Source organism: Takifugu flavidus, chromosome 14 (genome assembly GCF_003711565.1).
Source record: "Takifugu flavidus isolate HTHZ2018 chromosome 14, ASM371156v2, whole genome shotgun sequence".
Lineage (NCBI taxonomy): Eukaryota > Metazoa > Chordata > Actinopteri > Tetraodontiformes > Tetraodontidae > Takifugu > Takifugu flavidus.
The window spans coordinates 5692379-5716923 of NC_079533.1; the positions used below are offsets into that span (position 1 = coordinate 5692379).

At 42.7% G+C, this 24545-nt stretch overlaps 5 protein-coding genes across 13 annotated transcripts; 2 read left to right on the forward strand and 3 right to left on the reverse strand.

The window, feature by feature from the left end:
- Positions 1 to 86: 86 nt before the first annotated feature.
- LOC130537642 (uncharacterized) lies at positions 87 to 3586 on the reverse strand. 7 transcript variants are annotated; one of them, XM_057054575.1, is made up of 10 exons: positions 3348 to 3584; positions 3000 to 3086; positions 2724 to 2927; positions 2507 to 2645; positions 2277 to 2419; positions 2119 to 2171; positions 1792 to 1916; positions 1523 to 1630; positions 1167 to 1376; positions 87 to 953 (listed from the first exon to the last, which is right to left on the reverse strand). In XM_057054575.1, the coding sequence occupies exons 3-10, from the start codon at positions 2921 to 2923 to the stop codon at positions 642 to 644; spliced, it is 1290 nt and encodes a 429-aa protein (XP_056910555.1). In that variant the 5' UTR covers positions 2924 to 2927; positions 3000 to 3086; positions 3348 to 3584; the 3' UTR covers positions 87 to 641. The 7 variants fall into 7 exon arrangements, with proteins under 7 accessions (XP_056910555.1, XP_056910559.1, XP_056910560.1 ...); XM_057054579.1 differs by having other exon boundaries at positions 3000 to 3102; XM_057054580.1 differs by lacking the exon at positions 3000 to 3086.
- Positions 3587 to 3987: 401 nt separating this feature from the next.
- On the reverse strand, positions 3988 to 5420 carry med31 (mediator complex subunit 31). The gene is made up of 4 exons (XM_057054590.1): positions 5228 to 5420; positions 4792 to 4866; positions 4477 to 4573; positions 3988 to 4329 (listed from the first exon to the last, which is right to left on the reverse strand). Exons 1-4 carry the CDS (start codon positions 5235 to 5237, stop codon positions 4116 to 4118), a joined length of 396 nt encoding a protein of 131 aa, XP_056910570.1. The 5' UTR covers positions 5238 to 5420; the 3' UTR covers positions 3988 to 4115.
- A 294-nt stretch (positions 5421 to 5714) lies between these two features.
- Positions 5715 to 12815, reverse strand: slc13a5a (solute carrier family 13 member 5a). The gene is made up of 13 exons (XM_057054568.1): positions 12598 to 12815; positions 11194 to 11322; positions 10893 to 11029; positions 10583 to 10806; positions 10395 to 10499; positions 10148 to 10319; positions 9927 to 10049; positions 9611 to 9823; positions 7578 to 7681; positions 7340 to 7461; positions 7043 to 7204; positions 6804 to 6941; positions 5715 to 6724 (listed from the first exon to the last, which is right to left on the reverse strand). Exons 1-13 carry the CDS (start codon positions 12709 to 12711, stop codon positions 6596 to 6598), a joined length of 1872 nt encoding a protein of 623 aa, XP_056910548.1. The 5' UTR covers positions 12712 to 12815; the 3' UTR covers positions 5715 to 6595.
- Positions 12816 to 13547: 732 nt separating this feature from the next.
- serpinf2a (serpin peptidase inhibitor, clade F (alpha-2 antiplasmin, pigment epithelium derived factor), member 2a) lies at positions 13548 to 18891 on the forward strand. Its single transcript, XM_057054188.1, has 10 exons — positions 13548 to 13688; positions 15750 to 15903; positions 16651 to 16719; positions 16792 to 17029; positions 17147 to 17290; positions 17372 to 17414; positions 17506 to 17651; positions 17719 to 17861; positions 17979 to 18183; positions 18270 to 18891. The coding sequence occupies exons 3-10, from the start codon at positions 16666 to 16668 to the stop codon at positions 18665 to 18667; spliced, it is 1371 nt and encodes a 456-aa protein (XP_056910168.1). The 5' UTR covers positions 13548 to 13688; positions 15750 to 15903; positions 16651 to 16665; the 3' UTR covers positions 18668 to 18891.
- Positions 18892 to 19198: 307 nt separating this feature from the next.
- Positions 19199 to 22709, forward strand: serpinf1 (serpin peptidase inhibitor, clade F (alpha-2 antiplasmin, pigment epithelium derived factor), member 1). 3 transcript variants are annotated; one of them, XM_057054190.1, is made up of 8 exons: positions 19199 to 19291; positions 20297 to 20357; positions 20435 to 20630; positions 20927 to 21082; positions 21193 to 21390; positions 21472 to 21611; positions 21777 to 21987; positions 22151 to 22709. In XM_057054190.1, exons 2-8 carry the CDS (start codon positions 20298 to 20300, stop codon positions 22399 to 22401), a joined length of 1212 nt encoding a protein of 403 aa, XP_056910170.1. In that variant the 5' UTR covers positions 19199 to 19291; position 20297; the 3' UTR covers positions 22402 to 22709. The 3 variants fall into 3 exon arrangements, with proteins under 3 accessions (XP_056910170.1, XP_056910171.1, XP_056910172.1); XM_057054191.1 differs by lacking the exon at positions 19199 to 19291 and adding an exon at positions 19298 to 20212; XM_057054192.1 differs by lacking the exon at positions 19199 to 19291 and adding an exon at positions 19298 to 20173.
- Positions 22710 to 24545: the final 1836 nt, after the last annotated feature.

Consider the following 24545-nt stretch of genomic DNA (forward strand, 5'->3'; position numbering starts at 1 on the left):
TCAGTCCAAACTCACATTTTACATTTTATATTCAGAACTATTAAAATTCTTAAGCCGTATAATTTACCTATAAAGGCTGCAGAACACCGATTCCACTGTATTTATTTTCTTATATCGTGACAAAAGCCACATTTATGAATATAAAAATACAAGATTTATTTTCATTTGCAGCAAATTTATGTCCACATGACAGAATATAACTTGAATTTCGATAAACAGATGCCTTCATTGTCACCATGTGGTCGAGAAGTTCTGACCAGATTAGCAGCTAGAAAATTATAATTAGCAAACAAATGACATATTAGTGTAAAACTTCACAAAAAAGGCACAAAGATCATTTGAGAGTAAAATATAAATAAATGCAGATTTAAAAGCAGATATTTTAAGGAATTTTATGATTTTAGTCCTGATCCAGAGCTGGGAAACACCTGGAAGATAAGGACCAACATTCCAAGGTTCTGGAGCAAGAGTCATTAGTCCAGCTTCAAAAAAGGATTTTATGAGCTGTCCTGAAGTACTTGGACCTGCTAAGCTGTTACCTCCCAGCCTGGTCTGATCATGGTTGAAAATGTCTTTTTAATTAAAGGCAACAGGACGTCCGAGGTTTAAGGTTGAGACATCGACGTGTCTCCGTTGCTTCATCAGTCGATCAGCTCCCACTGGGTGACACTCACCAGCCTGTAGTTCAGCTTTCGGTAGTTTTGAGGGTGAATGCGGCGCTGTCGCCACGTCTCCTCATAAAGGCTGCGCACCACCGGCGGCAGCGGCGTGAAGTTGGCGATACGGGCCAGAGTGTTACAGTACTCCCACTGATCCTGGTCAAGCACTAGAAGGTGGCGCTGTTGGACTCCCTGGTCCAGCCTGGAGCGCAGCTGCCTCTGCGCCTCATCTTTCATCTGGGATGCAGGCGGTAAAGTGACACGGCCATCCAGCACAGCTAATGCAAACTGGACCTGCATAGACCGGACTGGACTCAAGCTCAACTCTCTCTGACCTCCTAAATGGTCTCAAACTAAAGTTTAAATGTCTTTAAAACAACTGGAGCCATTTACCAGTACAACTATTTCAGCTTCTAGTCTTTCAACTTTAAACTGCCATCATTGCCGTAAAGATGTTCGGCCTTTTGGCGACTAAAAGCGTTTTTCGTTGTCGCCCTGTGGGCTTACCTGACAGTTGAAGTGAGGAAACGGGCAGATGATCTTGCAGATGCCAATGAAGAAGAGGGAGGGGAAGGCCGGCGGCATCATGAAGAGGTACATGGGAGACACCAGATGGTCCTGGATGTCCAGGCCAAGCTGAGACGCGTCCAAAAAAGGATATCTGAAGTTGTAGCCGGTGCAGAACATCAGCACATCGGCTGAAGCCACAGAGCCGTCCTGAAAAGCAAGTTGTGCTTTTTTCATGTGTACGTGCTCTTACTACAGGTGACAACATCCTCAACATGAATCACACCATGAAGAGAACAACAACCTGAGAGGTTCTGATCCAGCTCAGTGTGGACTTGAAGACTCACGACAATCACCTGGAAGCAAATGTTTCCGTCCTCATCAACTGCCTTCACTACGGCAGACTGCTGAATTCCAGAGGGGAGAGGGAAGGTGAGACGAGCGTTCCCATGACTCAGAATAACCTGCAGAGAGAGAAAGGGGGGTTTCTGATGCATCTGGGTCTGTCTGTGTCACATCAGTCCTTCAAGTTATGCACTGACTCACAGGAAATCGAACATGTAAAAACTTTGACACATTTGTACAGGTGTTAGCATGAGCACAGCTGCAGTGAGCCATTCGTTACCTGGGCACCAACATTAGCCAGTTCTATAGAAATGTCCAACCCTGAGGCTTTGGCTCCCAGAACCACCACTGACTGACCCGAGAACGGCTCTGCATACTTATAGTCATGACTATGTAGCACCTTCCCTGCAAAGACAGCAAATTTGAAGTTAGTCTAAATTTCTCGAAATCCATAAATATATAAACATGGATACGTTCTAAGAAGATTTTTTTTAAATTTTACCATGTTATTAAGTCATCTTAAATAGGTTGTCTATGAAAACTTAATAGACACCTCACTGTAGCCAAGGTTTGGGTCTAATTCTTGATCATAATTAGTGTACTGTACCTTTAAAGTTTTTAATCCCAGGTATGTTGGGTATATGAGGGTCTGAGTAGTGCCTTAAAAATAAAAACAAATTATCCAACTGGTTTAAATGTAAATAATGTGGTTTCCCCAGGTAGTAACAGGAAGTCTCTATTATTGTGAGAGTGTAAATTTCTCACCCTGAGCAAACAAACACAGAGTCAAAGGTCTCCGTCCTTTGACCCCCAGAGGAATCTGATGATGTCACTTCCCACGTCGTCCTCACCTTATCCCCTTCTGTTGTCGTGACAACTGGTGTCACTTTTTCCACTGCTGTGTTGAACTGGTGCACACATGAAAGATAACCATTGTTGTAAACTCAATTTAGTTGGATCAATGTTTAGAAGTGGGGCCAGATCCGTGGACTCACCCTGATGTGGGGTCGGATGTGGTGCTCCTCGCAGTATTGCCTCAGGTAATTTTGGACTTCCTGGTGTGGCAGGAAGCTGCTCAACTGGGAGTCAAAGGGAAAATCAGGGAACATCATCACCTCCTTGGGCAGGTTGGTTCTGACGGGAAAAAGGGGACAAATCTCAGCTGATCTGTTAGATTTCCTGCAGGGGCCAGAGAGCTGAGCCATTTCATACCGGAGATCTCTGTACATGCTGCTGTGGATCAGCCGCCCAATGTCACACGTTCCAACACGTTCGTCATAACACCAGGTGCCACCAATGTTTTCACTGAGCTCAAACACCACTGGTGGGGCGAAGACATTTAGTCGAGACAGGATGTGCCGGGCTACACAGAGTCCTGCTGCCCCAGCTCCGATCACAGCCACCCGCAACATCCTCCTGCCAAATCACAGCAGACACCTGTTCTCAATGGTCACAAAGAGGAACCAAAAGAGAGGTTAAAGGTTGTGCCTTAATGATGGGGGATATCAGAGATTATAGGTTTGGGTGCTCTTCTCGCCTCCTCCTACATCCAGCAGGACTCCAAAAAGTAGGTTTCTGTGGATGTTGCACACTGATGAGTTCAAAAAGAGAAACAAGAAAGAACACAACAAAAGTGGCTATTAGCTAGCAATGAGCTCTTATCTAGACTATATTACTTAGCTTCTTTGGTACACGTGGTCGCTTATTATGCTACTTTATACACCTAAAACACGTCCCTGATTAGACCAAAAACGCATTCAGATTGTTGGAGCAGCTGGAGAGAGATCGGTTTAATATAATAAAGACCAGCACGGAAATACATAAACTGGATGTTACCTTCACCGACACCAAATTCTGGAGTGAAAAGTGAATAAATGTCCGAGGTAAATTATTTTACAGCTGGAACACGCCACAAATTTCGCTCAAGCATTAAGAACATAAAGATAAAACATTATATCAGAAAAGAAGCTCGAATACTTCGCGTAGTGTTAAAAAGTAGTGGAAAGTCCTGAATTTTTTAAAATTCACCGTAACTTCAGAACACGTCCCTTCCGGGTTCCGCTACACCAATCAACCAATCAGAGTTGCACTGGTGTTCTCAAAGAAACGATTACCGGAAGTGCATTCTGGGGTCGTTGTCGATAGATAGTTTAGGTTAAGGGCATGAACGGGCCAAGAGTTTTTCCTGAATAAAAACGATTTCGTTCCAACCTTGTCAGCATCAAATCAACTAATAAGCTGAACAAATCAATACATAAAACTAGTTGAATGTCAATTCCAGCTTGTTCTAAAATGTTTTGATTTTATTTACATGTGTACTTTTTACTCTAGGAATGTTGTCATATATTCTGCAAATGTTAAATTATTTACAGTATTTCTTGTGATCCACAATTATAGTGTTGAACATCCCTCTACTATTGGGTGAGTAAAACAAAACCACAAAAACTTCAGACCAAACCATCAGAAAGTAATCAGATTTGGGTGACAGAAATTCATTGTTTATTAGTAGAAATGATGATGATGCTTCATTTTGGAAACACTTATTTGAAGATAGAAAATATTTACAATGCCAAATATATCAAGTTACAATCCACAGTTTTCTCATCACTTGGTGGTAGCATTGCCATGTGGTGGCGGATGCTGTTGAGGCTGCTGCTGCTCAGCGAGCGCCTGCTGCAGACGCATGCGTTTCCTGGAGTAGTGCTGCCAGTGCAGCAGCTGCTGTTCATCGATGAATTTGGCACACTGAGCATTGACCAGCTCCTTCCTGAAGTGCTCGTACTGCAGCAGCTCCAGCATGTGCAGACAGTGAGGGTACCTGTGGAGAAGAGGAGGTGATGGAAAAATGAGAAACACCAACACATTCAAACTAGTTTCTTCAGTAAATGAATCCACTGGAAAGAGCCAGTGATCTACTGTCGGTCTGTGATGATGTGTGCTGATGACATGTCTACCAGCAACATACTTGAGGTACTTGGCATATTCAGGCTCCTTCCAATACAACAAGTACTTGAGGTAGTTAATAAAGGTTTTCTCTCGAAAGACACCTCTCTGGGCCAAAACTGCATACAGAAAACAAAGACAATTTTAGGAAGTCACCTTCGACTGAGACAAAATAAACACTACATTGTTGACGCAGGATAAATTACATCTGTGTTTTTAAGTTAAGACTTACAGCATAAATGTTATTGTTGTCAACATGTGTGCTAGGATTGTATTTAAATGGGACTCTATACGAAGAAGCCTAATTAAGAAATAGACTGTAAAAACAGTTACTTACAGTTTAGGTAGTTGGGGTTGGCCAGACATTGTACGAACTCCAGTTCTGTCTGAAAACGATTCCTCGCCTGCTCCTCTGGAGCAGAGGAGAAAGAAAACAAGTGTTTGATAAATGACCTGCCAAATATTTAAACTTTCATTGACTGTAAACTTTCTCATCCTATAGTCAAACTAGAAACTTTGAAGCGTCTTCGTTACATTTGACAAGGCTTACAGAAATGCCTTAAGTAGCCCTGATCCAAAAGCATTAATGAAATGTCCCACTAAATGTGTTCTTTTTCCTGGAAATAATCAGTTGAGGGCGCTTATCATAAACTCGATTCAAACAGAAAGATTATGTGTACCGTTAAGTATCTTGTGTAAATTATATCGCTTACTTTTAGTGGAACGCTACTATGCTAAAAGGCTAACAACACATCAAATACTATGATTCAAACCTGTTTCCATGACGCGGAGAGATACGGTTCTGAAAAATGCAACAAATTCCAGAGGATTTTATTAGGTAATTATTTATTACTTAACAATCGATAACTACGTATCCCTCAAAAAATTAAAAATGCGATTATTTGCTGTGAAACAGAAGTCTTTTGTTTTTTTATTTTGTTTGCGGCATTCTCCTTACGTCATTTGGCGTCATTTTACGGTAGCTGCATTTACTACTTTAACCGCTAGAGTGAAGTATTTGACAAGAAGCTGAACATGTTTTAAACCTTCACTTGCACTTTAACCCCAACCTGCACTTTAAATTTTTATGGAAATAGTTATTTGATTATCATATTGTCACTTGCGAATTAAATTCAACAGTTATCAATTTATGAGTATGACATAATTATCAACTTATGTCACATATTTAATTTTAATGTAATTAATATTGATTGATGTCAAATATGACAAAGAGATGTGTAAAAAACTATTAGACGTATGTCCAATATGTACACAGACTTTCACATTTAACCACATATTTATTTAAATAGAAACATGAAATGATGAGAGAAATAAGACAGCTTAATGGCATTTGCAAATAAAAAAACCTCAAATACATTTTTCAATGAAAATTCCTATTTTCTAAGCCTACAATTTGGAATCAGACTGAATTTCTGCAATTTTACATGTGATTAAAATTGTGGTTTTCATTTCTACAAATCTGATTACACTTACGTTTATAAAAGACAAATTCAGGCTACTGTGCTTTGAGGTAATAGGAGCAGGTGAACACTTGATGGAAAGATCTTGTTACCATCAGGAGAAGATAAGTTTTAAAAGGACCTTCCTGTTTACTTATCAATATGACTGCCAATACAAATGAGTTCAGAGTTTCCTGTGTTAACTGAAATTCCCCTGCAGCACATTCTGCATAACCAAATAGATTTGGTTGTAGACTGTAGACTTGTAGATTAGATTACAGTCTATTCTTCTCATCTTCAAAGATTAACCCTTGAACAGGCCAGTTATCTATTAAAAACGGCCCACATGTTCCAGTGTCATCAAAAAGTGACAGTGGATTTGCTTATTTGAAACAATAGCGTCAGAAAATACACAGTTTGTGTATTTTAAATAAAAAATGACACTAAAGACATCTATTCTGTGACGTACACTGTGCCCTCACATATTTTCCTCACATGTTCTTGTTCTTTTTAAAGCTCAGTATTATTTGAGGCCCACCTTCATTGGACGTTCTGCAGTTTAAGCTACCATTAAAGCTCAGTAATGAGTTTACAGTTACAAGCCAGGTGGTTCTGTACTTTTCAAGTCTTCTGAGACTCAGACGCCGCACAGGTGGCTCATGAAACCAGTTGTTGGTACATCTACACAGGTGCTGTAGCATTGGCCCAGGATGGAAAAGAGTCCAAATCAAACATCACGCGACCCCAGCTGTTAATGGCCAGAGTGATGCAGCCAATGCCGATAATGTTCATTACAACTCCTGTTTTAGCCTGTGAAGGGTGAGCAAGAGGGTTATCATGGCTTAAGGGTGACTATTGTTATCCTGCACTTACAGGAGCAAAGGCTCACCATGTCTGACACTTTGAGGTAGCCGTAGGAGAAGACAATGGCATTGGGGGGTGTGGCCACAGGCAGCATGAAGGCGAAGGATGCGCTGAGCGTGCAGGGGATCATCACATACAGAGGGTTCAGGCAGATAGACCGAGACTGGATCAGGACACAGAAGAACACCTTTCAGTTAATGTCTGGTATTAACGACAGAAAGAAAACCGTGCCAGCAAACCCGGCACATGAGTGTCTGGAAATACCAATGAGGCCAGTACGGGCAAAAACAGAGTTGCCGTGGCAACATTGCTGGCACACTCAGTGAAAGTGGCGATGAGGAGGCAGAGGATGATGGCAATGGCCCAAGGAGGAACAGAGTGAAGTGGTGTCATCTGATCGCCCAGCCAGCGGGACAGACCAGATGCCTGTTGAGAGAATGAAAGTGTTCTGCTGGGACCATGAGTAGAACATGGTCTCAAACATGGTCACACACACACACACACACACCACACACGCACGCACGCACGCACGCGCACACACGCACGCGCACACACACACACCTCGCTCCCTTTAGCCAAAGCAAAGCCTCCTCCAAGTAACAGGACAATGTTCCACGGCATCTTCTTCTGCGTCACTTGCCAGGTGAGCAGAGGAGGGGCGGGGCCCTTTGACGACTGCGTCTCTGATTGGATAACAAACATTTTAAATCACTACACCACGAGGCCCCATACAGCTGGTGTTTAGTGGCAACGTTTACCACATGTTCACTGTGTGTAAACTGGCGTGTGCATGTGTTACCTGTGTCAGAGCTTCTCCAGAAACACAGGAAATAGGGCGGCTCAGAGGGGAAAATGAATAGCAGAATTGCCACAAACAAAGACACGCTGGCATCAGTGACAAACCTGCAGAGGACAACACAGACAGAAAAACAGAAAATCCTTCACAAAATCACCAGGGCAACTTTCATCTCTTTGATATTTGACAGATTTATGTTGTCGGTAGGCTGTTATTGATCCGTCCTTTGCATGAGGAAATACTCAGTTTGTGAATGAAGATTTCATCACAAACTGTAGAGACACGCAACAGCAGCTGGCTGATCTCCACATCCACCAATTCAGCTGGTTTCTGACCTTTTAAGATTAAGATTAAGATGTACTTTATTCATCCCCGTAGGGAAATTGAATTGTAGTCGCAACCTATACAAAGTATAGAAACAGAATAAATAAATACAAATAAGATTAGAACGTTATAAGCATATATACAGCATATATTATAAGCATATATATATAATATATACATATTATAAGCATTATAAGCATATATACATAAATATAGAATAAAATAGAAATAAAATTACAACATAAACATTAAAACAATTATTGTTATTGAATGGTTTGGACCTGAGCTGATGCATAAGTCCGGTCAAGAGAGCTCAGCTCTGACAGAGAGGAATGAGTTATACAGTTTGATGGCGGACGGCAGGAAGGACTTCCTGTACCATTCCTTAGAGCAGCGAGGCTGCAGGAGTCTGTTGCTGAAGTTGCTTCTCAGTTTGTCCACTGTGTTATGGGGGGGTGGGAGGGATTTTCCATGATTGTAGGAGTCCGATGAGAAAATCAGTTTTTTTCCAGGGAAGATTTTGTCCTCAGCAAGAGTAGTATTGACATTAACTTAAGCACGTTTAAATGAAACATTTCTCAACTGAAACTTTGAGTTGTTGTAAATGAACATTTGTTAATTTGCTGCTGAGACAGGAGGTTCAGAAACTTCCTGTCCTCATTCATCAGTCATTTCTTCATCAGTGAGTGAGTTTGTCCAGCTGCAGAATTATTGTCATCGCAAATTGAAGTGTTGAAACTTTGGTTTGCACAAACCTGCTCAAGGTGACCCTTTACCTTCATTCACAACCAGGTCAGGACAACCAGCTGCGAGCGCTGTCGTTTCCTGACGGATAAACAAACGTTCATCACGAGTATCGCTCAGGGACAACTGTCCCCCGTGAGCCATGGGAAAGCAGAGAACTTTGACAGAAACGGACATTCAGGCCCGAGGCTGAGGTCCACCCTTTTCTCGGAAGTGACAACCTGCGTCAATGGGGTGTCACAATAAAACACCACAACAGCGAAGAGGAAAAAAACAGTCCCCGACGAGTTCAGTGGATCATGAGAAGGTTATGAATGGCTGTCCTTGGACCAATCAACAGGTTCATCAGAAACAACCCTGTCCTGCTGACCCCAGAACAGTTTGTCCTTCTGAGCTCAGGTTACATATTTTTACATAAAAAGATAAATCTTTATTTTGCATTGTGTTCGGAACCACAGCTCTTTACCAAACCAATCTGGTTTAATGGGACCAGTCCTGACTGTGGAAGGAATGAAAGGAAAACCAGATCCACCATCAAAATTCTCTTTGCTGCATTTTTAGCATTTGTAGCTTTAGCTACGTTCCTACATATATAGGAATATACTAGAAGTGTTTCACAAAAGGTTTTCCAGGTTAATTTACAGCCAGTGACTGACTGGAAACCCTCAGATCGTAACTCAAAAGTTCTCTGTTTGTTCTTCATGTCGGGTTATGTGTGTTCAAGGTCTGACTTTGGGTTCATTTGGCTCTCTGACTGAAATCTTCAATATCCAGCCAGGACTTATGTCTACAATCATAAGCTCCCCTTTTTACAATTTTCTGATTTTTTAAGAAAAACTCTTTCTAATTCTTTAGTTTTATAGTCTCCAGAAATATTTCTGATACTAAAAACAAATATGAAATGGCTCCTGCAACTATGAAATACACACTTATGCAGTTTTATAGGTATTTGGTACTTTTGGACTCACTCTGCTTTGGCGTTAAAGATGTGGGTGGCCCAGCCGTCCATGAAACGTGGGTCTCGTGTGAACCACAGCACCACCATGAGGATGAAGAGGGCCAGGACGTTCATCTCAGCATAACTCATGGGTCCCAAACTCAGATGCTCTTCCCGGATCACCTTGTATGCCAGTTGCTCCCTCTCTGACTGTGTTGTCCCGCAGGCCCATGTCTTCCGCAGGCTGCAGCAAAAAAATAATTTCATGAAAACCTTGATAATCTACCAATTTACCAGATTCTAAATCAAATCTGTTATGATGAGAATGTCTAAGGACGAGGACTCACTTGGAGCCGATGTACAGGAACTGCAGCCAGAACCAGGCCAGGGTCAATGTCAGCACCATGGTAGGAAATGCAAATGCAAACCACGATGCAAAGTTTATCACGTCACCATTCTGTGGGAAGAGCCTGCAGAGAACAAGACCAATAAAAACCATCAGGTTAAAGATGAAAAAGAAATACTGCAGTTAGTGGATGATACATTTAAATGACTTCTTGATACTTACTGGTTCATCTGACCGACCAGAATCAAGTTGGGTCCAGTACCAGTCAGAGTCGCAATGCCTCCAATGCTTGCAGAATAGCACACACACAGCAGGAAACCTTTACTCATCCTCTTCCTCGCTTCCTCTTCATCACTCAGACCTTCCTGCTCTGTGTTCTCCACAGTCACCACCACTGCGACACACAGTTGCTTCAAATTGGACCATTTTATGATGACGTCTTAACCCAAACTGTGAAAGAGCGCCTCACCGGGTCGAACGCTGTCATTCTCTGGTGGAGGTCTGTTCTCTCCGAGGAAGTTGTTCTCCTCTGAGTTGGCCATTTTCTCTGAGGTGCTGTGTCTTCTGATTGACTCTGGGAGTTCAGAAAGTGGTGTCAAACAGAGTAAAAGATTGAAAAATAATAAAATGTGCTCAAATACTGAGCTGGTCTCGTACCACTCTCCACAATGTCTGGGGAAACACTTGACAGGTTGTTGTTGCTTAATTCAGCCTGCAAAGAGACACTCTTTCTCTGCTTCATGGTGGAGGGTTCAGGGTGTGTGTTAGAGCTGAGTTGCTCCAGGATGGCTTGGACGATGGGCACCATCATGGCCGTGGTAGCCGTGTTGCTGATCCACATGGACAAGAAAGCCGTCACTGTCATGAACCCCAGCATCAACCTGAGAAATGGAGGACGATCAGCAAAACATTCGGATTAAATTAGGATGAGGCTGGAGGCTTTAAAGCACAACGGGTGGAGACTCACAGGGCGGGTCGGACTCCGACCAGCAGCAACACTCTGAGCGCTATGCGTTTGTGGAGGTTCCAGTGCTCCACAGCCACGGCCACCATCAGTCCGCCTACAAACAGCATGTTTGTGTCCTTCAGGTACTGCATACACACCTGGTCACCACAAAAAGATGTCTTTGCTGTCTGACATGAAGCACAGCATGGCTGACAAATTGTCATTGTTTTTGCAGTAAGTGTGTGTGTGTGTGTGTGTGTGTGTGTGTGTGTGTGTGTGTGTGTGTGTGTGTGTGTGTGTGTATGTTTGTGTTTAGTCTCACATCTTTGGACTGCATGATCCCGAGGACAGGAAACAGGACGGTCGGCAGCAGTGCCGTCACCGCCAGCGGTAGCACCTCAGTGCACCAGTACACCGCCATGAGGGCGATGACATAAGCACAGGCTGCCTCCTGCACACACACATACACAGACGTTTAGACTAAAGTTGAATCTGTTGACAAAAGCCCGGCTGTATAACTGACCGAATCTTTCCTTTCACCATCAAACTGTGAAATCAGACGCTGTTTTTTCAGAAGGAGCTACAGACTCCTGCTGGGATCTCATGATGGTAAACTACCATCTGCTCAAACTGTTTTCCTTCACCCGCACGACTCCAGAATCCCGCTCAAAGTTCTCACACATTTGTGTCAGAAGGTTAGGTAACAGTCATGCACACGGTCATCACAGATATCTAAGCCTTCTAAACTATTGAAATACCACCAGAGAACCTTCATGATAAAGCAGTAGTTCTGCAATTAAGTGTCCAAATGTGTTCTGGATCAGAGATGTTTCTTTTCACAGGGAGCTGATGACACTGTTCAAACACTGGCTCTATTTCACGTAAAACACTAGGACACACAGGCCGATGTGCACGTGCACGTGCACCAGCATGTCTGTCTGTCGGTATCTGGGAAAAGGACAAAAAACAAACTTTGACTACAAACTTTGACTACAAACTTTGCTTCCAACTTTTATTTTAAAATAACATCAATTCTTTTGGACCAAATCAAATCTGATTTTTAAGACAGTGATTCAGTAACGAAGAGCAATGATTAACTAAACGTCAGCTACTGGAGCACAACGGGCTCTTTCATTTGCTGGTGCAAAAAATTACTCAAAACATTAAAAGCCACATTTAGATTTATACATTTAATATTTTCATTTCCATCTCTGACAAAAAGCATAACTAATAAAGATTTTTGTCAGCAGGTATGAAAGCATGCAGCATTTCTGCACAACTCTAGCACTTCCAGTTCAGGACGACTGGGAGGTTCTGGTTTCTCACTGTTGAACTTTTAAACCACATTTGTCAATCAGTGACACTTGTGATCACAACCTGAGGGGCTGCACAGAGAACCAGAACCAGTTTAACCAGTGACCCAGTTGATAAACAAGTGTGAAATGTACTGGAAAATGCTCTATACATTGCATACAATTCAGACAGACTTTAGTTACATTTAAACTGGTTACTCAAAATGGGTTCAGTAAAATGATGAGTGATTTACTCCTCAGTGGAATCAAGTTAAACACATTTAATCTAAACAGTTTCATTCACTTTAAACTGCCAACTTTCTTGGTTATTGATCAGCAGCAAACTGGTTGTTTAAAGTGCCTGAAGCTCTTCTAGGTTAGTTGTTAGGTTGATGGTTTGTTCCCAGTATACTGGAACTGTTAACTGGGCTCACCGTGGTGCTGACAGCGAGTGGTAGCAGGATGAACGGGCTGCAGAAGAGGATGATGGCTCCTTTCAGGGTCCAGACTCGCTGCAACAGTTTCACCCTCACAGGAAGAACCGACATGATAATGATGACGATGGTGGTGGTGATGATGACAATGATGATGGTGGTGATGATATGACCAGGAGACGTCTCGGATGCTTATCCCTCCTGTCACTGCTCACACTGTTACATCATTTCTCTCTCTCTCTCCCTCCCTCTCATCTACAAATTCACAGTGAATTTCACAGGCAAAATAAATATTAACTTTAACAACACACACACGCACACACACAGACACACACACACACACACACACACCTACAATTTAGACTTTACTGAGTCTTTTAAGCAATTAGCAAATAGGGCTTATTAAAATAAAAAAAATAGTTTTTGTCAATTCATTTGCTGGTTCAATTGAACAAAGGAAGTGCTCTGAGACTGCAGTTTATTGTGTTGAGCTCCTAAGAATCTGTCTCCAGGGATCTTCAAGTTTGTAGTTGATTTAAAACAGTGTTTTTCTTTTGGGTCAAACTTTTGTCAAACTCAGTTTTTGATGAAACTTGTTTGAAAAATTTACAGAACGAGCTTTCAGACGTTTGTCTGACATCCTTTAGCTCATTTTCAAAATTGTTGAACTCTGAACTTTTCTAGTTCCGCTCAGAATTTCTTTTTCGTGTTATATTTCTACAAACTTTAACGGTTATTCTGAAGCAATACTTGCAGAACGTAGTTCAGTGCTGTTTTAAAATTTCACATGTTAAAAACCATCAGCAGTGGAGTAATTTAAATCAAGGAGAGAGCAGACATTCAAACCGGTCTTTACACATGCCTGCGATTTAAAACCAAGTTAAAATATGCGTTATTTTTTTTTACTTCGTTTTGTTAAACTTAGAAAAGCGAAGCCGGTCGTTGTTATTGTCACTGGCTGATGTTCTGCTGTTAACCATCAACTTCAGATGTTTGTCCGCTGCGTCCACCTCGTGGTCATATGCAGTTCTGCCATTTTTACGCAAACACTGACGAAATGAACAATTGCTTAACCGCAGCTTTCATACGAGGTAAATGTTCTAATATTACAATGCACCTAAAGCTGATGTAAAGGGCCACACAAATTCAGAAGAAAGTCGTTTTTACCGTCACAGCTCTCTGGAGCTGCAGCTAAGGCTAGCTATCGCTAGCCTAACGTTAGTTGTGTTTAGTTCAGCTTTCATGAAAAGTGTTTCTTTGTAACAACATTTTATCACTACATCGTTTTTTGTGACATCAATAATAAATCAGTTACTATTAGATTCAAAAGTAATAGGTTATTCTCGGTTTTTTGCGCTGCAGAAAGCAGCTTGTTGTTTAACACTTCCGGGTCACATGACTCAGGCGTAATTGACCATTACAGTATTCTAAGTTCATAGAATATGTACCTCTGTGATTTAGTATGATACAATGATATAAAAGCATTTTATTTATTTAATTTAAGTTTAAGCCAAGTTAAAGGCGCACTGTCTGCAGTTTCCACTAGGGGGAGGCGCAGCCTTCCGCTTGTTGGGGGGGGGGGGGGGTCTCCTCTATTCAGTGGTCCCCAACCTTTTTAGCAGGCTTGACAATTTTACTGCGGCCTGGGGGGGTTGAACTGTCAGATAAGTGTGCCCATGAAGACTCACAAGCGCTACTCTCTTGCCACAAAAACAAATATAAAGAACATTTTATTTTTATGAAAATTTTACCATAATGCCAAATCAATAGGAGCCCTGAGCTTGTTTCTCTGCAACAAGACGGTCCCGTCTGGGAGTGATGGGAGACAATGACACCCGAAGTGTGTTGCTTATTCCCAGTCTACTCTTTTTTTTTTTTTTGGTTGCTGTCACCGCAGACAATCCCGCTTCACACAGGTAGGATGTCAGAAATGGCAACAGGGTATTCAGTGCTGTGGTGGTGATTTCAGGGTATTTTCCATGACTTTAATCCAGAATACTGGACCACCAGGTAAGATGCTCTCAGTGCAATCACATTTACTGATGTGGTGGCCCTTAATAATTTCTTCTGCCCATCGTGTTCCTTGTTTTCTTTCAAAAACTAGGGTGCTGGGTCTCCAAGTGGCGAAGTAGTTTTGAAAGCTTCATTCCCTCATTAGCGAGCCGGTCGCCGCAAATTGGGTTGGTACGCGGGAATCACCAATTGGGATAAATCCATATTTCAAGTAGAACTCCTGATATTGTCTGTTAAAAGCTTTATTTTTCTTGGAAGTGGGCTCTTCTCTTGATTCTCTTGATCTTTTTCGCAAAGAAATTTTCAAAGACGTCTGTTTTTTACTCATTTTGCTTGCTTGTGGTTTCAATTTTGGAGCGTAAGACATAACCAAGAGAATTCGGTCATTTCTCAAAAGGTTTTTCAAAATAAAAGATCGTTCAGACTCAGCTAATACATAAAATGGAAATATTTAATTATTTCTTGTGTGGCCCGGTACCAATTGATCCACGGACCGGTGCTGGTTCGCGGCCCTGTGGTTGGGGACTATTTGCCCAAGTTAATTACCCACCGTCCGAAGGGTACCACAGTGCCAGATTAAAATCAAATAAAGTAAACAAGCACGGAAATGTGCAAAAAGCAATCAACCACAAAAATTAATGGAACACATTCTTTGCATATTGTCCTTTTTATGCTTTGTTAAAGATAACCACTCATACTCCTAAGAACAGACATGGAAGAACCCTGATTGCTTCAGAGCAGCTGTGGGGGCGTTTAGCTGGAAACAGGCAAATCAATACACGCCCACATGTTCTAGTAAATGTATGTCCAGTTTGATATTTTCAGACTACATTTTTGCTTTTTGATGTCATTAGGCCTCTGTGTGCCACAACACAACCAACTGACCAACTACTACCTCTTCATTGGAGCAATAATATAGTTCAGAATGAGATTCTCCTGTTGCCAACTTTTTATTTCATTATTGTAGCATAAGTACTGTCAAATTTCTGAGCTATATTTTGTGTTTTAGAGGTCTGCAGTTTATATCAAAGCATCAGAGTGGAATTGGAGAATATGGAGGAATGGAATTACTAATAAAGTCTATTTGTATGTGTCAGCCTTGTGTAGTGAGCACTGGTACACTTCTGTTCCATCCACAGTTGATTATTAACCAGCCAATAGTGGACCAGCAGTTGTGAGTCCAGCCACTACGTTTACCAGAAACGAGAAGGTTGATCACATCTGCCGAGCTCTTATTTCACTCGTCTTTGGACACATTTGGTTTCTCTTCATCTGCCTCTGCAAGCAGGCCAGGTGAGTTCTGACCTGCTTTGATAGTATAGTATTTTGCCCCATTTTAAAATCTGTAAAAAAAAGAAAAATGTCTGCTGCATATCACCAAGTGAACCAGCTTTTGTAGGAGCGAATCAGAAAGGTAGTTTTAGAGTTGGTGATCTATGAGATTCGTGCATGCAGTCTTTCACTCGAGTCATGCAGTTCATGGGATTCTGGTTTATATTCAGTGTTTGACAGCTCATCTAAAAAAAAAGGCTCTGATATTAACCTTTAGTCCGCTGGTAAACACAGCAGCCATATCTGAAACCTCAAATGACTCTGGACCTGCAAGACACACTGATGCACCAACAGATATCAGCAGGAACTCTTGTCCACAGGCATTTGGCTCGATGGTGGCCTGTTAAACAGGCAGAATATAGAATAAACAAGCCTGATGGTTTTGCCTGACTCTGACTCTCTCCTCACGCATGCATAATGATCATCACTGGAGGAGCTGAAATTATAGTAAAACTCAGCCAAGTAAGAAGAAGTTGTAAAAACATAGTCTAGTAGAAACTGAAACAATGCTGGTCGTGCAGGTAGAACCATCTACTGTTTCTCACCTCTTCCTGGTTCTCTGGCCAAAGTTGAAGTACTTAAATGCCTGAACTTTCCTGAGTGGTATCATTGGTCTTCACTGGAGTCAAAAAACTGTCATCTGCTCCTGATTGGATCATTTCATTACAAACAATTATTTTAATCTAATGAGCTCTGTGTGTTTCCCAGGAACATTGTTTGGAAATGAACCTTCATCATCTCCTGCTGCTGCTTTGTCTGTGCTGTCCAGGACTGACTGTAAGATCCTCATTCTCATTACTTGCTTTTTATTGTTATGGAAACTGACCTTTCCTGGTCTCCTGCTGTCAGGAGGAGCCCACGCCAGGAGTTACTAATGCCTCAGTCCCTGTCAGTGATGAAGAGGACACAACAGAGGCTCACAACTGTAGGACCCAGCTGGTCAGCACAGAAGAACAGAGGTCTCTTGGGGGCGCCATAGAGCAGTTGGGTCTACAGCTCCTGGAGAACCTTCCAATTGTCTCGCAGCAGCCGAATGTCATCCTGTCCCCTCTCAGCGTGGCCTTGGCCCTCGCTCATCTGACCTTAGGTGAGCCAGCGTTCAGCTTTGTTTGTCAGAAGGAAAAGCTTCAGCTCCAGGATCTCTCATCTGCCTGTACCGAGAGCATCATATTTGTTGAAACAGTTGTGCTTTATTTGCTTTTAGGAGCTCACAACGAAACAGAAAACCTACTTCTCAAGGCTCTTCATGCTCACAATTTGCCTTGTTATCATCACATACTTGGAGGTCTGCTAGCACATTTTAAGAACACATCGCTGGAAGTTGCAACGCGCATGTACCTGCGGCCAGGTGTGTGAGCCCTTTGGAGTAGTTTGTGGGTTTTAAGACATTTGGTGTGAGATTAGTGGCATCTGACTTTGTTCTTCTCAGGATCCGAAATAAAGCGATCCTTTGTGGAGGAATCTCTGGCCAGGTCTAGTCTAAAGAAACAAAATGATTATCAGCTGCTCATTTCTACTTAAAGAATTTACATTTGTTATATTTTATCTATAACATTTAATCAGGTACCAATCCCGGCCTGTCCCTCTGGTTTCTGTGGAGGAGGTCAACCAGTGGGTGGAGAATGCCACCAATGGTCACATTTCAAATTTTCTGGAGAGAATTCCCCATGGTGTGGTGCTGATGCTCATGAATGCTGTGTATTTTAAAGGTGAACCATCCAAACCAAAGCAGCAAAGTTACCTTTCAGGATTCCTCATGGTTTCTCCTCACTCCAGGTGAATGGCAGACCCGATTTGACCCTCTAGAGACCTCTAAAGGAGTCTTCTACCTGGACAACAAGAACTCTGTGTCAGTAGACATGATGAAGTCTTTCCAGTACCCTTTCCGTTTGCTGCATGATCCTGAACTGAAATCGCAGGTGAAGCATCAGCTGTCGGGAGCAAACAGAGCTTTTTCCTCATGCAGAAGTTAGAACGTAGTGGGTGAGATGCAGGATAAAGGAAAGATGGAATTTATTGAATTCTTTCCTGTACAGGTTGCCAGTTTTGCTTTCAAGGGAAACACCAGCTTCCTCGTCGTCATGCCCCTTCCTGGCAGTGGAAACGTGTCATCACTGCTTCCAAAGCTGAACATCTCCGACCTCTATAGACGTCTACCTCAAGAGAAAATAATGCATGTCAGCCTTCCCAAGGTGAAATTACAGTACCGCCAGGAGCTCCAGGAAGCACTGACAAGCATGGGTGAGGAGATGCAGAAAGAAAATAATTATTTCTTTTGATCTTAATATCCACCCAACTGTCTGTAACTGTCTTTGTCTTCCCATCAGGTCTTGGTTCACTGTTTTCTGGTCCCAATCTTTCTGGAATTTCTGACTACCCTCTGAGGGTTGGCAGTGTCCGCCATGCCAGCACTGTAGAACTCAACGAGGAAGGTGTGAAGGCCTCAGCCGCCACTGTTGTTACCACCCTGCGCTCCATCTCCATGTTCTCTGTCAACTCTCCCTTCCTGTTTGCCTTGGTGGATGATGTCTCTCTGGTCCCCCTCTTCATGGGCATTGTCACAAATCCTGCCCCCGACAATGACCGCATGTCTAACGACGACCCACTTGTGAATGGAACCATGAGTGACCAACCTGTTAGTGTGGATAACAAAAACAGCAACAACTTGTTCACTGAGAGAGCAGCATGCAGCGCCCCCACTGGTGAGAACATGAACATGGACTGAAAAAGCAAAAAAGATGATGAAACCTGTCCCAAACTAGATGATCTTTTAATTTTACTTCTCAAATGTTCTATGTGTTTTTCTGTTTTGAAAGATTCTGGGATATTCACCTTTGCGTTGTGTACTTGTTAACAGTTTTTTGTTTTTTCTCCATTAAAATAAAACCACAACATGTCAGCTATAGAGACAACACTGAACATTAAAGGGACAGTTCATTAATAAAGAAATACGTATTTTTCCTTTATTCCGTCTGTCAGCAATTTGCAAACCAGCTATATGTCAGTCAGACGCTAATGAAGAGAGATCTAGTTGTTCACAGCCCTTATAATTTAGTGCTGGTTTTTAGAATTTGTTTTTATTACAAAATAGATGTGGGTTAGGGTTCATGAACTGTTTAACAAGTACAGAAACTTTGGGCAGAAGTGCGACGCCATTTACCAACATCAAACATGAAATCAGACCAGAATAATTAGAGAAGTGTCCGGTTACTCTGCGCGCCCTCGCCTCGGCGGGAACGCGCTGCGCTCCGGGCGCACATCCAAGGGGGCGTCCGCAGAGCGAAGCCGCCTCTCCTCCGCAAACAGCAGACAGTCTGAGCGACGTGGAGCGTCCGAGAGCAGCGGAGAGGTGAGTGCGCCTTTGCGTGCTTCGTTTGGGACGTTTTACGCTTCTGGTTCTTTTGGGTCGTGGTTTAAGACTTGAATTTAACAGATCAGGAGACAATTTGCACATTGTATCATCACCCACTTATTCTTTCAACAGATATGGAACAACGCACATAGTCTGAAGACATTCTAAGATCCATTTATTTTTACGTTCTCGATAAGTAAAACGACTTTTCTCTTTGTTTTTTAAATGGATTGTCCAAACATGAAATTTACTGCAGCTTTTTCGCGTCGCGCTGCCAAAACACACAATCACAGCTGGAGTGCCTCCAGTCAGTTTACATAACGGCCTGTTTGCAGGGTTTGTCTGCCTGGAAGGGTCTGGGCGTGTTTAATGGTTCTACTGTTTGATAGCTTGTTTGAGCTTCTAACCATCTCACCCATCACTGAATATAATTCAGGTCACAGCAGGAGATATTTGAGCTGCAGGTCTGATCCCTGGAAGGGACACCCTGCAAAAACCACATACATACATTTCTTACTATTTTATTTCCATATTACGTCCTAATATAGAAGAAATAAAACTCATCATTATTTGATTCTGTATTAAATCCAAATCTTGTAGTTTCAGATTTGGAGTTGAAAAGGAATCGTCAGCAAAAAGGAACTGCTGCCTCAAGACATTTTTGGCAACCCCATCTGGATTTCCCATCTTGCGTGTGCATGAGCGTGTGTGTGTGTGTGTGTGTGTGTGTGTTTCCAGACAACCAACTCCAGATGTTTGTAGAAGGGCTAAAATGAACAAATTCAGGCAACATTTGTTCAAGCTCAGATGGATTTGAACAATAGTGTCGTTGATCTTGGATCATCAATCTTCAGCTGGTTTACATTCGTCCACACAAACGTAAACCAGCTGTGGGACATAAAGTAGCACCTTGTTCTTGTAATGTACAAACTGTCTGTCCTGAATGTTCTAAATCTGTCTGATCAGACTTGTGTTGAAATGTTTTCTGTGTTTGTCCTCCAGGATGAAAGGAACTACTTTCCTGCTGGTGATTGGTGTCATTCTGAGATTCTGCCAAGCTCAGGTAAATGTCTGATTTTACTACCAACACTGCAGGAGCAGTAGAACCTGCTGATGTTCATCCTTATGTCTGTGCTACAGTCAGAGACAGAGGCTGAGGAGTCCATGGCAGAGGAAGAACATGTCGAGCTTTTCACCACGGCACAGACCAAGATGGGCGCCGCCACCTCTGACTTCGGCTACAACCTTTTCCGTGCTCTGGCTAGCCAGGAAGCTGGGAACAATGTTTTTCTGGCCCCTATCAGCGTCTCCGCGGTGCTGACACAGCTCTCAATGGGTGACAACACAAATCCTGAAATCAAGCTTTTAAACTGCTTTAATATGAAATTATAATGTAGTAACACATTATACTAGTGCAGATACCACCTTTACTTGGGGGATTTAACTCTAGTTCAGCGTTCTGCACGTTGTCCTGGACTATATTTGACTCAAGGTATAGCTGACAGTGGTTTGATCTCCGATCGGCATAGAGGTCACACAATCATTTTAACATTGTGGCTGATGGCTGTAGTAGCAGGAAGCCAGAACAAAACAGGCAAAGTCTGAGCAGAGTACTTTTTTCATGCTACCCAGGAGGATCTGAACATGCTCAGAGTCAGCTGTTCAGAGCGCTGAGGTACCACACCCTGCAGGACCCTCAGCTCCACGACACCTTGAAAAACATCCTGGCCACGGTCAAGGCGCCCGGCAAAGGCCTGAGCACCGCCGCACGCCTCTACCTGTCACGTCGTAGGTTCACACTGGAGTGTCATTGGTCAAAAACGATGGTGCAGAATTGAAGACATTTACAACACAACAAAAACAGAGCAGAAGACATCTGATTGAGGATGTGTCTGCAGGTCTTCGTCTGAAGCAGGAATTCTTGGCGCTTGTGGAAAAGCAATATAACGTTCGTCCCAAAGCCGTGCTGGGAAAGGATATAAAAGAAGTCAATGACTGGGTGTCGCAGCAGACAGGCAGGAAGGTGCAGGGCTTCCTGGCCTCAAATTTCCCACGCAACTCTGGAGCCAACGCCGTTAGTGCTGCCTACTTCAAAGGTAGGTCAGATTCCCCCAAGCACATTGGCCTGCCAGTCCTCTTCTCACTCCTGTGGTGTTCTTGTTGTCGTCATCAAACAGGGAAGTGGGTGACGCGGTTTAGTCAGAGTGGAGCAATGGACACCTTTCAAGTTGCTGATGGGGCACCTGTCAGTATCCCCATGATGAAACAGGATAACTATCCTGTCAAAATGGGCGTCGATTCCGATTTGAAGTGCACGGTAACTGTATCCGTCAGTGTTTGATAGTGTGGTGCAGCTCCTGTCATGTCTGTATGTACACGTGGATATGCTGGGGCGAATGGTGTGATGTCGTAGCTGACACAGTTTGGGAGCATCTAAAGGAGTGTAGCCTCTGAGGTGACCCCAGCCCACTGTCTCCTCCAGATCGCTCAGATCCCGATGCAAGATGACGTCAGCATGTTCCTTTTCCTACCAGACGACCTATCATCCAACATGACTCAGCTAGAGGAGAGTCTAACCGCTGAGTTTGTCCAGGACCTCTCCATGACGCTTCTTCCTGCCCAGGTGTCCCTCACTCTGCCTGTCCTCAGGCTCAGCTACTCCAAAGACCTGCTTCCACTGCTGGGGGACCTAGGTGAGTGGAAGACCTCCATCTTGCAACAGTACAAAGGGGGCTGAATGTGCACCCTCTTGCAACAAGAAGCATCAAATGTGTTTAAAAGTTCATTAAAGGCCCCAAATCAATCAATTTCTGCCCCCCCACCCTCAGCCATCCTACCTCTCTACCTCCATTGCAGGTCTTTCTGACTGGCTATTGAACACAGAGTTGCAGAAGATCTCACCTCAGCCTGTTAAACTCACAAGTGTCAACCACAAGGTTGTCATGGAGATGGCACCTGAAGGGAACCAGTACCCCCCCTCTAGTTCGGCACCAACACACCTGTCCTACCGAGCTGACCGGCCATTCCTCTACCTGATTCGGGATGAAACGTCGGGGGCATTGCTCTTCATCGGCAGGGTGGTCAACCCTACTGGCCTGACAATTTAACACATGCACACACACACACACACACACACACACACACACACACACACACACACACACACCACACACACACACACACACACACACACACTCTTAGCAGGTCCTAGGAGAGATTTCAGGTGTTTGCTTTTGGTTGCAGATACATTTAAGGATATTTGATCAATTTTTCATGTTGAAATATTTTGATCTGGGTTCACAAACACGCTGACGATACTCTGAGACTTTCAAAGGACCTCTTCGTACAAAAAAAAATCAAATGTTTTCATTTGTGTAAGAAAATAAAGATGACAATAAAAGAATACTTGTGGTTAGATGTGGCAGTTTCTTCAAAAAAATATGTAATGGAAAACAGTCTTGGATTCCATCTCATGATCTGCTGAGTTTGATAAACCTTCATATTTCATATTCAAAAAATCTTTAACAGAATCTGAAGTCTATGTTAACATTCGGAATTTATGAGAAATTGGGAAATAATATGCAATGTAAAGCTACAGCTGCCTGATAGCAAGTCACTAAAACAACACTGAGTGAATTTCATGGAATGTCACAATAACAGATTCTTATTACATAGATTTGTAGGCTTTTGAGAGGATTTACTTGAGTTCTCTTGTGAGGGCATTTTGGATGTTCCTCACAAATTCCAGGTTTAAAATGAACAATAAATAAAACTTTCAATCTGTAACCTCTCAGATTTTGTTCAGGCGTATTCCTGTCAGCGCCTGCTATCACAAGTTTTCTCACTAGAGGGACACAAAACATTAGAAACAGAAATCCGCCCCCTCGGACAGAAACTAATAACTCCTGAGTATTCCATCTCTTTATTCACGTCCCTGTGTATTTATGACTCAAACACATTTATTTGCCAACTTAGAACGAGTAACTATTTGATCGGTGTTTGTTTACATTCACTTAATCTATTTCCGCCTCTTCTGTTAGTTCTGATAAATAATGAGTTTCAAAGGTCTCAGTTGTGACTTCTGCTCCTCAGAGGATTTCTGCAGAAGTTCAAGAGGAAACTGTGTCACAACCAGTGTTAGAAGTCAGGCAGCAGGAAACAAGGGGATGGGCATGGGTCACCTTAGGAAGGAGAGGTCTTTATTTTCGAAACTCCAGTGTAATGACCCTTCCCAACCTAAAGAATACTGATCACATTTTGAAAGGATGTTCCTTCATTTCCTTTGAGTGTGAGATGGTCAAATAGGTTGTTGGGGTTAGAGTCAGAGTTTTGTCTGTGTGTGTTTTGGAATGGACGGTGTGGCATTTACAGTCTTTTATATTACATATTCAGAATAAAACCTTCACTGTTGGAACATTGATATCAGTGGCGGGTGTGAACTGCATGATAAGGGAGCGCTGCAGCAGGGCCATGAGCATATGACAGCCCCTTCTTGTCTCATAACTGCTAAATTAAATAATCACACACCTCTTTTCACAGTGTGGTTGGATCAAGTTATTTGTATTATTAGACATTACCAGATCTCAGTTGTTTGCATAAAATCATATTGTTCATCCCGTGTGATCTAGTCTGATGCAATGACCCAAATCTGCTGGGAAGACAGATGCAAATGATGAATTACTAATAATCCTGGAATGTAACTGAACCCAACCTCCTACACTAGGTTCTGCACTCTGTTTACTTTGTTGAGCAACAACAAGTGGACGTTTTGACAGTATTTTTGTGGCTGAAGATTCATGCATGAACTTGCAGCAGAAAATGAGCCCATCTTTGCTTTCAGCATTGGTTATAATCTTTGCCAGCAGAATATCAGCCGGGGCTTGTCTGACTGTGAGAGATAAGAACTCAGGAATGTTTTATAATAGTGCTGTGACAAAGTTCACAGGGATTAGAACTGTCACTTTACTTCTCTCTGTGTGCTGTTAAAGAGAGAATAGGCAAGATTTACTGGTCAGTGTGTGCCAGTAGTTATGATTAACTATGGTATATTAACATGGAATGGTTGCAGAAAAGCAGCAAACATCCATTCTGTTGTTGTTTCTGATGTGTTTATTTTAGCTTGCAGGGATCACCTCTGCTCTGTTCACCCTGCCAACAGACCTCAGCATTATTTCTAGACAGTAAAAAACTACTTCCTAAAAACACAAACTGCCCTCTTGTGCAGATCACATGTGAATTATATCACTACTGA